At 37.5% G+C, this 12,889-nt stretch overlaps 1 protein-coding gene across 6 annotated transcripts in view; it reads left to right on the top strand.

Moving 5' to 3' along the window:
• The window catches only part of TMEM65 (transmembrane protein 65), a 121,139-nt gene that overhangs the window by 48,605 nt on the left and 59,645 nt on the right, over nt 1-12,889 (top strand). For all 6 annotated transcript variants that reach the window (XM_070075477.2, XM_051844812.3, XM_070075478.2 and 3 more), the window contains 4 exons: nt 1,362-1,429; nt 4,908-4,962; nt 6,625-6,667; nt 11,432-11,537. In XM_070075477.2, the coding sequence (XP_069931578.1) occupies nt 1,362-1,429; nt 4,908-4,962; nt 6,625-6,667; nt 11,432-11,537 (272 nt within the window). The remainder of the gene's footprint in view (nt 1-1,361; nt 1,430-4,907; nt 4,963-6,624; nt 6,668-11,431; nt 11,538-12,889) is intronic.

Raw genomic sequence — 12,889 nt, 5'->3', positions numbered from 1 at the left:
AGAAGAAATCTAAAGTGAATTTCTATGTGCTATCTTATATAATTATACTGTTGTTCATAATAGCATTGTATATGGTATTTCCTCTTAATCTTAGTCTTTGATAGTGGTTATGGGAGAAATACTTTTTTTTCTTAATTTATTGTCTATTTTCCATTCTTGATTGGTACAGAACTCACTAAAGCAATACTTCTGGATCGTATTTTAAAGAAAGACTCTGAAAGCACTGAACACATAATAACCAATTGGTTTAAGGGATTATTTTTGGATGTAATATAAAACTTAAGAGTTTGATATTTATTTTAAAAAGTCCTCAGTTGTTATTGATGTTGATTATATCTTGGCAATATTTATACATTAATTAGAATGAAGTCTTTTTTACCTTTTTCCAGTTTTTAATCTGTTTCACGATCTATCTTCAATTTTCTTAATATGGAATTCTCTTCCTTTCTAGGTTAGTGGTGCTCGATTTAATTAACCAATATTTACTGAGTTTCTACTGTACCCTTGGCATTGTGCAATGTGCTGAAGAAAAATAAAATAAATATATAAAGACTAAAATGCAAATATAAAATATATCAAAAAATATATAGGTGCTAGTTCTTTCTAGTTAAATTTCTGGTATCTCAGGTCACTCAGATTACCAGATGGTTGAGTTAAGTTGTGCCTTTGGTAGGAAAAGGCCAAGTTACAATTTTATTGAATCACATATTATTTATAGTTTGTAATAGCATTTAGGGATACTTGTGAGAAGCAAAAAAGATTGTACATCGATGAGGTATACCCTTTTTAGATATTTCTTTAAAAATTGGTTATTGTAAGGAACCCCTGAAATTTAATTCAAGGCATTTATTATCATTTTTAATAGAGATCAGTTTTATGATATCAATCTTTAGGCATAAAAGTGATAAAGATTGATGTCAGTAGTCATCAGGTAAACTGTAGTACTCATGTTTACTGGTTTGTCCTGCCATTAACTGTATGTATGAGGATACTTCAAAAGTTCATGGAAAATGGAATTAAAAATGAATTATTTTTGGTGCAAAAATATTTTGAAATCCATGCTTAGTTTTTTATAATGTACATTTTCCATAAACTTTTGCAGACTTCTCTGTATGTATATTACTAGTAAGAAAAGCCTAACACAGTTCTTTTTACATATTATGTATTTTTTATTTTCCCAGTATAGTGTCTACCATGTAAACTTAGCAGTAGAAGGATCTCTTAGACATTGGGATCTATTGGACAATGGAATTTAATGATTATCAAATTTATTTAGGAGATTTAAATCATATAATTTGCATTTGTCATTGTAAAGTTATGGAAATTTTAAAATATATTTTTCTGTTTTTAATGTTTTTCAGTATTCATCCACAATGCGATACCTTTCATAGGGTTTGGCTTTTTGGATAATGCAATTATGATTGTTGCAGTAAGTTATTTCTCTCATTGTTTCTGTTTTGAGCTGGTAAAGAAACTAATGTGTTCTACATTTTCCTGATAATTTGCATGTTATAGCTATGAAGTTTTAATTGACATAATGAAAAATGATATTTCTTTACTGTATTTTATATAAGACCATAACTCAACTTTAAGGCTTCATCTATATTAATCATTATGACTTTTTGTTTGTTTGTTTGTTTTTAATCATGACTTTTGATAAAGCATTTAGATAAAGCATTTAGAGTTTACAGTATCCTATTATAGTTTAAACATTTTTATTAAAGAAAAGTGTAAAATTTCCTGATGTTCTTTGTATCATTGGTTGTCAACACATGAATGGGTTATTTGATTAGTTTCTCATAGAATTTTCTCTTGCAGTAATGTTTTAAAAGGGTATCTTCATACACAGTCTAGCCATTACCTAGCCATTTAGCTCGAAAGTGTCTTTAAGTTTCAATTCAGGACATTGAGAACATATCCTGCCGCCGCCGTGGCTCACTAGGCTAATCCTCCGCCTTGCAGCGCCGGAACACTGGGTTCTAGTCCCGGTCGGGGCGCCGGATTCTGTCCCAGTTGCCCCTCTTCCAGGCCAAAGGAAGGCCTTTCTCTGTCTCTCTCTCTCTCACTGTCCACTCTGCCTGTCCAAAAAAAAAAAAAAAAAAAAGAACATATCCTCTGTCTGTCTTTGTTCCATTGTGGTATTTTTAAAAAGTTCCTCCTTGTTGTGCTCATTTTAATGTAAGAGTGCTCTATAAAAGGGTTGCTTCATTTCAAGGTTGGCTGGTTTACTTTTCTTATGATGACATATCTTTTGTTAATGAATACCAATATTGGACCCATATTCTAAACTCAGATCTGTAATTAAAATGCAAGTCTTCTAAAACTGCAAATGCCTGTCTCCTATGTTATTTTGTCCAAGTAAAATGGGATGATCGTAGTCCATTTAAGAAGGCAGCTACCAACTTGCAGTATACGTAAGGGGTCTTCAGAAAGTTAATGGAAAATGTGTATTAAGAAAAAATTGCTTCTTTATTTATTTATTTTTTGGACAGGCAGTGTTAGTGAGAGAGAGAGAGACAGAGAAAGGTCTTCCTTCCATTGGTTCACCCCCCAAATGGCTGCTATGGCCGGCGCGATCCGAAGCCAGGAGCCAGGTGCTTCCTCCTGGTCTCCCGTGTGGGTGCAGGGCCCAAGCACTTGGGCCATCCTCCACTGCCTTCCCGGGCCACAGCAGAGAGCTGAACTGGAAGAGGGGCAACTGGGACAGAATCGGCGCCCCAACCGGGACTAGAACCCGGTGTGCTGGCACCGCAGGCGGAGGATTAGCCTAGTAAATTGCATGGATTTCAGAATTTTTTGTGTCAAATAAACTTACCATTCAATTAAATTTTCTAGGAACTTTTTGAAGTACTCTTGTAGTTTTAGTATATTTTATGTGGAAGTCATTCTCTTCAGGTATTAACGTTACATGGATCAAAGATCTATTGCCAATATCCTGGGAAGAAAAAAGGGTATCAGTCGGCGTCGCGGCTCACTATGCTAATCCTCCGCCTAGCGGCGCCGGCACACCGGGTTCTAGTCCCGGTCGGGGTGCCGGATTCTGTCCCGGTTGCCCCTCTTCCAGGCCAGCTCTCTGCTGTGGCCAGGGAGTGCAGTGGAGGATGGCCCAAGTACTTGGGCCCTGCACCCCATGGGAGACCAGGAGAAGCACCTGGCTCCTGGCTCCTGCCATCGGATCAGCGCGGTGCGCCGGCCGCAGCGCGCCGGCCGCGGCGGCCATTGGAGGGTGAACCAACGGCAAAGGAAGACCTTTCTCTCTGTCTCTCTCTCTCACTGTCCACTCTGCCTGTCAAAATAAATAAATAAATAAATAAATAAACAAACAAACAAATAAATAAAATAAAAAAAAGAAAAAAGGGTATCAATTATTTATTTTTAGATACCAATTTAGGAGTTCTCAGGTAGGGTTTTTATTTCAACTCACTTGAGAACATCGAAGTAATTCATAACTAGAAACTTTTGAGGTAGAGTTTGTTATCAGCTTCACTGATTCTAATTTTAAAAAGCTACCAGACTATAGTATTATTTGTAGTGTAATAATGCTGAAGTCATTATTTGTAGTATAACTGTACTATAGCTACTATTGTTTAAAAGACTGCTAAAGAAAAGGAATAATAACAGGATTGCTGATTGTGAAGAAAATACATATGAGAGATGGAAGATTTCTTTTTGATATTTTGGAAGTCACATATACGACAATGGCCATAGCTTAGTTTTTAAATAGGAATGAGAAAAAGTAATTTACAGCATGTAGATATTAAAATTTGTTCAAAGAATATTTAAAAATTGTTTACTCAAAAACTACTAGTGTGACCTAGCAGTTAAGCTGCTGGTTGTGACAACGCGTCCCACATTGGAGGGTCTGGGTTGAGTCTCTTCTCCACTCCCAGTTCTAGCTTCCTGCTAATGTACATCCTGGGAGACAGCAGGAGATGTCTGAAGTGATCGGGTCCCTGCCACCCATGTGGGATATTTGGTTTGAGTTCCTGGCTTCTGGCTTAGCCTGGCCTAGCCTTGGCTATTACAGGCATTTGGGAAGTGATCTTGCAGATTTGAGTTCTGTCTCTCTCTCCCTCTCTCTATCTCTCTTTCTCTTTCAAATAAATTTTAAAAAGTAATGAAAAATAAATAATGATTTTTTAAAATCATAAGAAAATGGAAATTGTCAATAATAGCTAAGGCAATCTTTTATTTATTTATTTTTAGCATAGTCCTTTTTTTTATTTTTTTATTTATTTATTTATTTTTTGACAGACAGAGTGGACAGTGAGAGAGAGAAACAGAGAGAAAGCTCTTCCTTTTTGCCGTTGGTTCACCCTCCAATGGCTGCCGCGGCCGGCGTGCTGCACTGATCTGATGGCAGGAGCCAGGTACTTCTCCTGGTCTCCCATGGGGTGCAGGGCCCAAGGACTTGGGCCATCCTCCACTGTACTCCCTGGCCACAGCAGAGAGCTGGCCTGGAAGAGGGGCAACCGTGACAGAATCCGGCGCCCCGACCGGGACTAGAACCTGGTGTTCCGGCGCCGCTAGACGGAGGATTAGCCTAGTGAGCCACAGCACCAGCCAGCTAAGGCAATCTTAAGAAATAAAGTTGAAGGATTAATTAGGACCCATTCTAGATTCTTACTGATGAATTATATTTCTATATGTGTTGCTATTTTTATTTTTATAGAGGCATGATTTTAATGAATGAAAGGTTATTGATGTTAATTCTGTATGAATGTACGTAACTGACATTTATGTGAATTACTGCATTATGTAAGTATATATTTCTGCACATTTTATTTATATAATTTTGCTATACTAACATGTTAACTTAAATATATTTTATCGTTTTGTTAATGCTTCTTTATTTTTTTCTAGTCACTCTAGCTTTAAATTTTACAATTAATTTTCTCATTTTGCAGGGAACTCATATCGAGTTGTCTATTGGAATTATTTTGGGAATTTCAACTATGGCAGGTATTTAACAATAGTAAATGTTACTCCCTTGTCCTTGTGTTTAGAAGACATTTCAGTCGGTAGGTTTAGAAATGGACAGTTTATTTGACTGAATTTACTCATTGGGATGTTTATAAGCTTATTTCTTTAATCCTAATCTGATTCTTAGCTTTGTTTATGTAGTACTTAAAAATGTTTAGATACTTTATATTAGCTAATGGGTGACAAAATTGTGGTATATTGACTTTTTAAAAAAGATTTTATTTTATTTTTGAAAGGCAGAGTTACAGAGAGAAAAGGTATCTTCCATCCTCTGGTTCTTTTTTTTTTTTTTTTTTTTTTTTTTTTAAGATTTTATTTGAGAAGTAGAGTTACAGGCAGTGAGAGGGAGAGACAAAAAGAAAGGTCTTCCATCCACTGGTTCACTCCCTAAATGGCTCCAATGGCCAGAACTGAGCTGATCTGAAGCCAGGAGCCAGAGCTTCTTCCAGGTCTCCCACGTGGTGCAGGGGCCCATGTGCTTGGGCCATCTTCCACTGCTTTTTCCAGGTGCATTAGCAGAGAGCTAGATCGAAATTGGAGCATCTGGCCGGCGCCGCGGCTCACTAGGCTAATCCTCCGCCTTGCGGCGCCGGCACACTGGGTTCTAGTCCCGGTCGGGGCGCCAGATTCTGTCACGGTTGCCCCTCTTCCAGGCCAGCTCTCTGCTGTGGCCAGGGAGTGCAGTGGAGGATGGCCCAAGTCCTTGGGCCCTGCACCCCATGGGAGACCAGGAAAAGCACCTGGCTCCTGCCATCGGATCAGCGCGGTGCGCTGGTTGCAGCGCGCTGGCCATTGGAGGGTGAACCAACGGCAAAAAGGAAGAGCTTTCTCTCTGTCTCTCTCTCTCACTGTCCACTCTGCCTGTCAAAAAAAAAAAAAAAAGAAAAAAGAAATTGGAGCATCTGGAACTTGAACCAGCACCCTTATGGGATGCTGGCACTGCAGGTGTGGCTTTACCAGCTATGGTACAGTGTTGGCCCCACAATGGTATATTGACTTTTAAAGCAAATTTTTCTGATAATTCAGTGTTATTCCCAAATCTTTTTTACCCTTTGTCTCCATTAAATAATTTATTTTTCAGTTGGATGGAAAAAAATCAAATAACAAAATACAAGATTGAAAAGCTATCTCCTTCTCACCCTTAATTAGTACTTTATTTTTCATGATGGTGAAATTTGGAAATAGTTGTGTTTACTGTGCAGAAAGCCTGTGGTCAATGAGTTAAAGAAGGAAGTTTGTCTTCTTGACTTTGTTGAATTTCAGTGCTATATGTATGGCTTTATGGTTTAATTCCAAATAGCCAAATTCCCCTAAACAAATATATGATGATACAGCTAAAAGATACTTTCTTCATATTGAAATAGCGTGTTTTCATATTGAAACTTAAATAAAAACTGGCTGCTATAATAGAAAAACGTATTACCTAATGGAAGAAGAACATTATAATTTCAGAATTGTAGAATTGTTTTCTATTTTGAAATCTTGAGTTTGAGAACTATCCAGTGAGTTACTTTGGATGTTGTTGCAGCTTGAGAAATGTGATTCTTTCAGACTACTGCTCTATTGATTACATAGTGGTGTATTGAAAATGATTTTTCTGACTTCTATGCAATAATCTACTTACCTGTTTTTAAATTTTAGCTGCTGCTTTGGGAAATCTTGTGTCAGATTTAGCTGGACTCGGGTAGGTCCATTCATTTTTTAATTTGTGCATTTATATCTTGTATTACTTTATTTTCTCCATTTTCCTTTGAGAAGTATAAAAAAAAGAGATGCTACTCTGGCCTCAGAATCAGCCCTTAAGGCATTCGGATCCGGCTAAAAAGCCCATGAGAGTATTTCAGGCATGGGAAGCCAAGACAGTATGGCAAAAAATGACCTAAATGAAAGATTTTTAAAGTGAGATCCCAGTGGAAAGAACGGGCCATCAAAGAAGGAGGTACCTTTCTCTGAAGGGAGGAGAGAACTTCCACTTTGACTATGGCCTTGTCTAAATAAGGTTGGAGTTGGTGAACTCAAGAGGCTTTCATAACCTTGGCAGCTCATGACAAGAGCCTTGGGTGATTACTGACGTCATAAATAAGAGTGTCAATTGTTAAATCAACAACAGGAGTCACTGTGCACTTGCTCCCCATGTAGGATCTCTGTCCTTAATGTGTTGTACTATGAGAATTAACAGTAAAACTAGTCTTCAAACAGTACTTTATACTTTGTATGTCTGTGTGGGTGCAAACTGTTGAAATCTTTACTAGTACAGAGTTGATCTTCTGTGTATAAAGATAATTAAAAATGAATCTTAATGAAGAATGGGATGGGAGAGGTAGTAGGAGATGGGATGGTTTGTGAGTGGGAGGGCGGTTATGGGGGGAAGAACCACTATAATCCAAAAGCTGTACTTTCGAAATTTATATTTATTAAGTAACAGTTTTCTATTAAAAAAAAAGAAAAAAAGATATGCTTATTTTTCCTTACAGTCTAGAACTTTTTTTTTTTTTTTTTTTTTTTAAGTTTGAGAGGCAGAGGAACAGAGAGAGAGAGACAGAGGGACAGAGACAGAGCTCCTACCCACCAATTCAGTCCCCAAATGCCTACAATGGCTGGGACTGGGCCAGGCTTAAGCCAAGAGCTGGAAACTCAATCTAAGTCTCCCATATGGGTGGCAGGGATCCAGATTTATAAGTAATATAACCCTTTATAAGGCACTTCTGTACTAGTGCTTGGAGCAAAAGCTTCTGTTAAAAATAAAGTATCGCAGCTGTAGGGCCATGGCAGCAATTTTGTATTTCTGCTATTTGTGATTTAACTATCTTGATATAAACTCTTAAATATTCCATTTCCCAGTTTCCAACTTTAAGGTTAATAATGATAATATTATAGCTAGTGTATAGCTTTTTGTTACATTTAACATAACCAAGTGATCCAATAGATTTTAAAGACATTTGTTTTTAATTTTCATTATTATTTTTTTAACTTTTATTGAATAAATATAAATTTCCAAAGTACAGCTTTTGGATTACAGTGGCTTTTGCCTCCCCCATAACTTCCCTCCTACCTGCAACCCTCCCATTTCCCACTCCCTCTCCCATTTCATTCATATCATATCAAGATTCATTTTCGGCCAGCGCCACCATAGCTCAATAGGCTAATCCTCTGCCTGCGGTGCGGCGCCAGCACCCCGGGTTCTAGTCTCAGTCGGGGTGCGAGATTCTGTCCTGGTTGCTCCTCTTCCAGTCCAGCTCTCTGCTATGGCCAGGGAGTGCAGTGGAGGATGGCCCAAATCCTTGGTCCCTGCACCTGCATGGGAGACCAGAGAAGCACCTGGCTCCTGCCTTCGGATCAGTGCGGTGCACTGGCCACAGCGGCCATCGGGGGGTGAATCAATGGAAAAGGAAGACCTTTCTCTCTGTCTCTCTCTCTCTCACTGTCCACTCTGCCTGTCAAAAAAAAAAAAAGAAAAAGATTCATTTTCAATTATCTTTATATACAGAAGATCAATTTATATATTAAGTAAAGATTTCAACATATATATATTAAGCATATATTAAGTAAAGATTTATTAAGTAAATAATATATTTACTTAATATATTACATACAATATAATCTTTACTTAATATATTAAGTAAACAATATGTTTATTAGTAATAATATATTTACTTAATAAATATTAAGTAAAGATTATATTATAGATATATTAAGTAAAGATTATATATATAGTAAGTGAAGATTAAGTACATATATTAAGTAAAGATTACTTATATATTAAGTAAAGATTTCAACAGTTTCCACCCACACAGAAACACAAAGTGTAAAATACTGTTTGAGTACTAGTTATAGCATTAATTCACATTGTTTTATTTTTTATTTATAAAAATTATAAGGGGATTGAATTTCATATATTTAATATAAACAGTTTTAAGGTCATGATGATAATTTCCACCCAACCCTCCCTGCCTCCCTCCCTCATCCCTACCCTGCCTTCTCCTTCCTTTCTTAATTTCTTTTAATTTTTACAATGACACACTTTCAGTTTACTTTATAATCACATGCTTAACCCTCCACTAAATAAAATATTCAACAAGTAATATGTAGAAAAACCTGCCCCTCAAGAGAATAGAGAAGGTCTATAAACAGTAATCCAATCTCAAAATGTTACTTTGCTCATACACATTACATTTATTAAACAGTCTTTTTTAGAGATGATTTTCTTGGGTGTCTTGATATTTATAAGAACTATTTCTCCCTGCCCTTTTAAAAAAATCTCTTTTGGTTGTCTTTCTTTTTTTTTTTTTTTTTCTCTTTAATATACTTTCTTTTTTTTTTTTATCTTTTATTTAATGAATATAAATTTCCAAAGTACGACTCATGGGTTACAATGGCTTCCCCCCCCATACCGTCCCTCCCACCAACAACCCTCCCCTTTCCCACTCCCTCTCCCCTTCCATTCACATCAAGATTCATTTTCGATTATCTTAATATACAGAAGATCAGCTTAGTATACCTTAAGTAAGGATTTCAACAGTTTGCTCCCACACAGAAACATAAAGTGAAAAATAATAGATGATTTTTTAAATGATGATGAAATCAGATCAGACCTATTGTCATGTTTAATCCCAGTGAGAGTCAAGTTGGGAATTGATAATTTCTTTTTTTTTTTTTTTTTTTTTTTTTACAGAAGATCAGTTTAGTGTACATTAAGTAAAGATTTCAATCGTTTGCACCCCCATAGAAACACAAAGTGAAATATACTGTTTGAGTACTCGTTATAGCATTAAGCCTCAGTGTACAGCACATTAAGGACAGAGATCCTACATGAGGAGTAAGTGCACAGTGACTCCTGTTGTTGACTTTACAAATTGACACTCCTGTTTATGGCATCAGTAATCTCCCTATGCACCAGTCATGAGTTTCCAAGGCTATGGAAGCCCCTTGAGTTCTCCGACTCTTATCTTGTTTAGACACGGTCATAGTCAAAGTGGAGGTTCTCTCCTCCCTTCAGAGAAAGGCACCTCCCTATACACAAAAATCCACTCAACGTGGATTAAAGACCTAAATCTACGTCCTGACACCATTAAGTTATTAGAGAACATTGGAGAAACCCTTCAAGATATTGGCACAGGCAAAGAATTTCTGGAAAAGACCCGGGAGGCACAGACAGTCAAAGCCAAAATCAACTATTGGGATTGCATCAAATTGAGAAGTTTCTGTACTGCAAAAGAAACAGTCAGGAGAGTGACGAGACAACCGACAGAATGGGAAAAAATATTTGCAAACTATGCAACAGATAAAGGGTTAATAACCAGAATCTACAAAGAGATCAAGAAACTCCACAAAAACAAAACCAACAACCCACTTAAGAGATGGGCCAAGGACTTCAATAGACATTTTTCAAAAGAGGAAATCCAAATGGCCAACAGGCACATGAAAAAATGTTCAAGGTCACTAGCAATCAGGGAAATGCAAATCAAAAGCACAATGAGGTTTCACCTCACCCCGGTTAGAATGGCTCACATACAGAAATCTACCAACAACAGATGCTGGCGAGGATGTGGGGAAAAAGGGACACTAACCCACTGTTGGTGGGAATGCAAACTGGTCAAGCCACTATGGAAATCAGTCTGGAGATTCCTCAGAAACCTGAATATAACCCTACCGTTCGACCCAGCCATCCCACTCCTTGGAATTTACCCAAAGGAGTTTAAATTGATAAACAAAAAAGCGGTCTGCACCCTAATGTTTATTGCAGCACAATTCACAATAGCCAAGACCTGGAACCAATCTAAATGCCCATCAATGGTAGACTGGATCTTTTGGTTGTCTTTCAATAACAAATAACATATTTTGTGGATTCTTAGATACATATTTATAAAAATTTTGATATCTGACATATCTGTCTTATGATTGATATAAATAGTTTAACTGGTAAATGTTTTTCTACCTTATAGCTCATAGAATGAGATTGCATCCAATAGGTGATGGCAGCTTAGCATTGATGAAGTCCTTAAGATTGCTGTGAAAATTTGAGACTGTTTCTTAGTAGAGCAAGCAGATGAATTTTGAAAACCTTTGCTTTCAAAGAACTGTTACTAATTTATATCATACGCTAGAGTGCTTTGCTTTGAATTTGGAATAAGTGTGGTAGTCATAATTATTTATGAAAAAATTTCACATACCTTATTGATACTTTAATGATAGAGAATAATTGTCTATGTCAATTTCTGTGTATATTAAATATATTAATATGAAAGTACTTTTAAACTGGATATTTTATGCACAATAAAACAGTTATAAAAATGTTTATACCACTTCTAGAGGATGAAGCACAGATATAAAAGTATCACTTTTGTTTTTGTGGTAATTGTTTTTTACTACCTGTTTTTTTACTAACATTTGCACATTTCTTTTCCATCTATGTTCTGTTCTCTCTCTCGCTCTCTTTTTTTTTTTAAAGACTTGCAGGCTATGTTGAAGCTTTGGCTTCTAGGTTAGGCCTGTCAATTCCTGATCTCACACCAAAGCAAGTTGACATGTGGCAAACACGTGTTAGTACACATTTGGTAAGTAACTTCTATGGTTTATGATGATAACTTTGGTTACTCAGAGCAAGATACTGTGTAGTTAGACCTTTGAGAATTTGAGATGAAATTTGATTTTAGTGGATTTGTTTTGAAAGATAATTTATTTGAAAGAGTTACAGAAGAGAGAGAGAGAAAAAAAAGAAAAACCATCCTCTGGTCTTCCACGTAGGTGGCAGGGACCCAAGCACTTGGACGATCTTCTGCTTTCTCGGGCACATTAGCAGGGAGCTGGATCAGAAGTGGATCAGCTGGGTCTTGAACAGTTGGGTGCTCATGGGATGCCAGCGTCACAGGCTATGGCTTAATTAAGTGTGCTACAACGCCAGCTCCTTGAGTGGAGTTTTAACAAAAATTGTCTGGGTCTTAGCAGTTTCAGAAAAACTATTGTATTTATTGATTGCTTATTTTTTCTAAGTATTTTTTGTAGGTATACTTGTCTTTTAAATACTCAAGTTACATGTATAATTCAATTAATATTAAGCAGTATTTGTTACGTGCTAGAGAAATGTACAGAATAATAGAACTCTAGAGAAAAACTAAGAGCTCATGGTATTATGGAAGCCTGCAAGGAAAGTTTTAAGGGGTAGTGAGTGGCCGGTGCCATGGCTCAATAGGCTAATCCTCCACCTGCGGCGCTGGCACACCAGGTTCTAGTCCCGGTCGGGGCGCCAGATTCTGTCCCGGTTGCCCCTCTTCCAGGCCAGCTCTCTGCTATGGCCCAGGAGTGCAGTGGAAGATGGCTCAAGTTCTTGGGCCCTGCACCCGCATGGGAGACCAGGAGAAGCACCTGGCTCCTGCCTTCAGATCAGGGCGATGCACCGGCTGCAGTGCGGCGGCCATTGGAGGATGAACCAACGGCAAAAGGAAGACCTTTCTCTCTGTCTCTTTCTCTCTCTCACTGTCCATTCTGCCTGTCAAAAAAAATAGGGGGGGGGGGGGGCAGTGAGTGCTAATCATTTTCTCTTCCCATAAAGAAATCAAGTCTGGTGTCTGAGAAGTTTTTTTTTTTTGCAGTTTTTAAATTTTACTGTTAATTAGTTTTTAAGAGATTCAATGTGATTTGTAGATACAATTCTTTTTTTTTTTTTTTGAAGATTTATTTATTTATTTGAAAGTCAGAGTTACACACAGAGAGAAAGTGAGGCAGAGAGAGAGAGAGAGGTCTTCCATCCCCTGGTTCACTCTCCAATTGGCCGCAATGGCTAGAGCTAAGCTGATCCGAAGCCAGGAGCCAGGAGCTTCTTCCAGTCTCCCATGCCGGTGCAGGGGCCCAAGCACTTGGGCCATCTTCTACTGCTTTCCCAGGCCGTAGCAGAGAGCTGGATCAGAAG

This window comes from Oryctolagus cuniculus, chromosome 6 (genome assembly GCF_051225735.1).
Source record: "Oryctolagus cuniculus isolate XC-2025 breed Fujian yellow rabbit chromosome 6, ASM5122573v1, whole genome shotgun sequence".
Taxonomy (NCBI): Eukaryota; Metazoa; Chordata; class Mammalia; order Lagomorpha; family Leporidae; genus Oryctolagus; species Oryctolagus cuniculus.
This window is presented reverse-complemented; position numbering and strand designations above follow the sequence as displayed.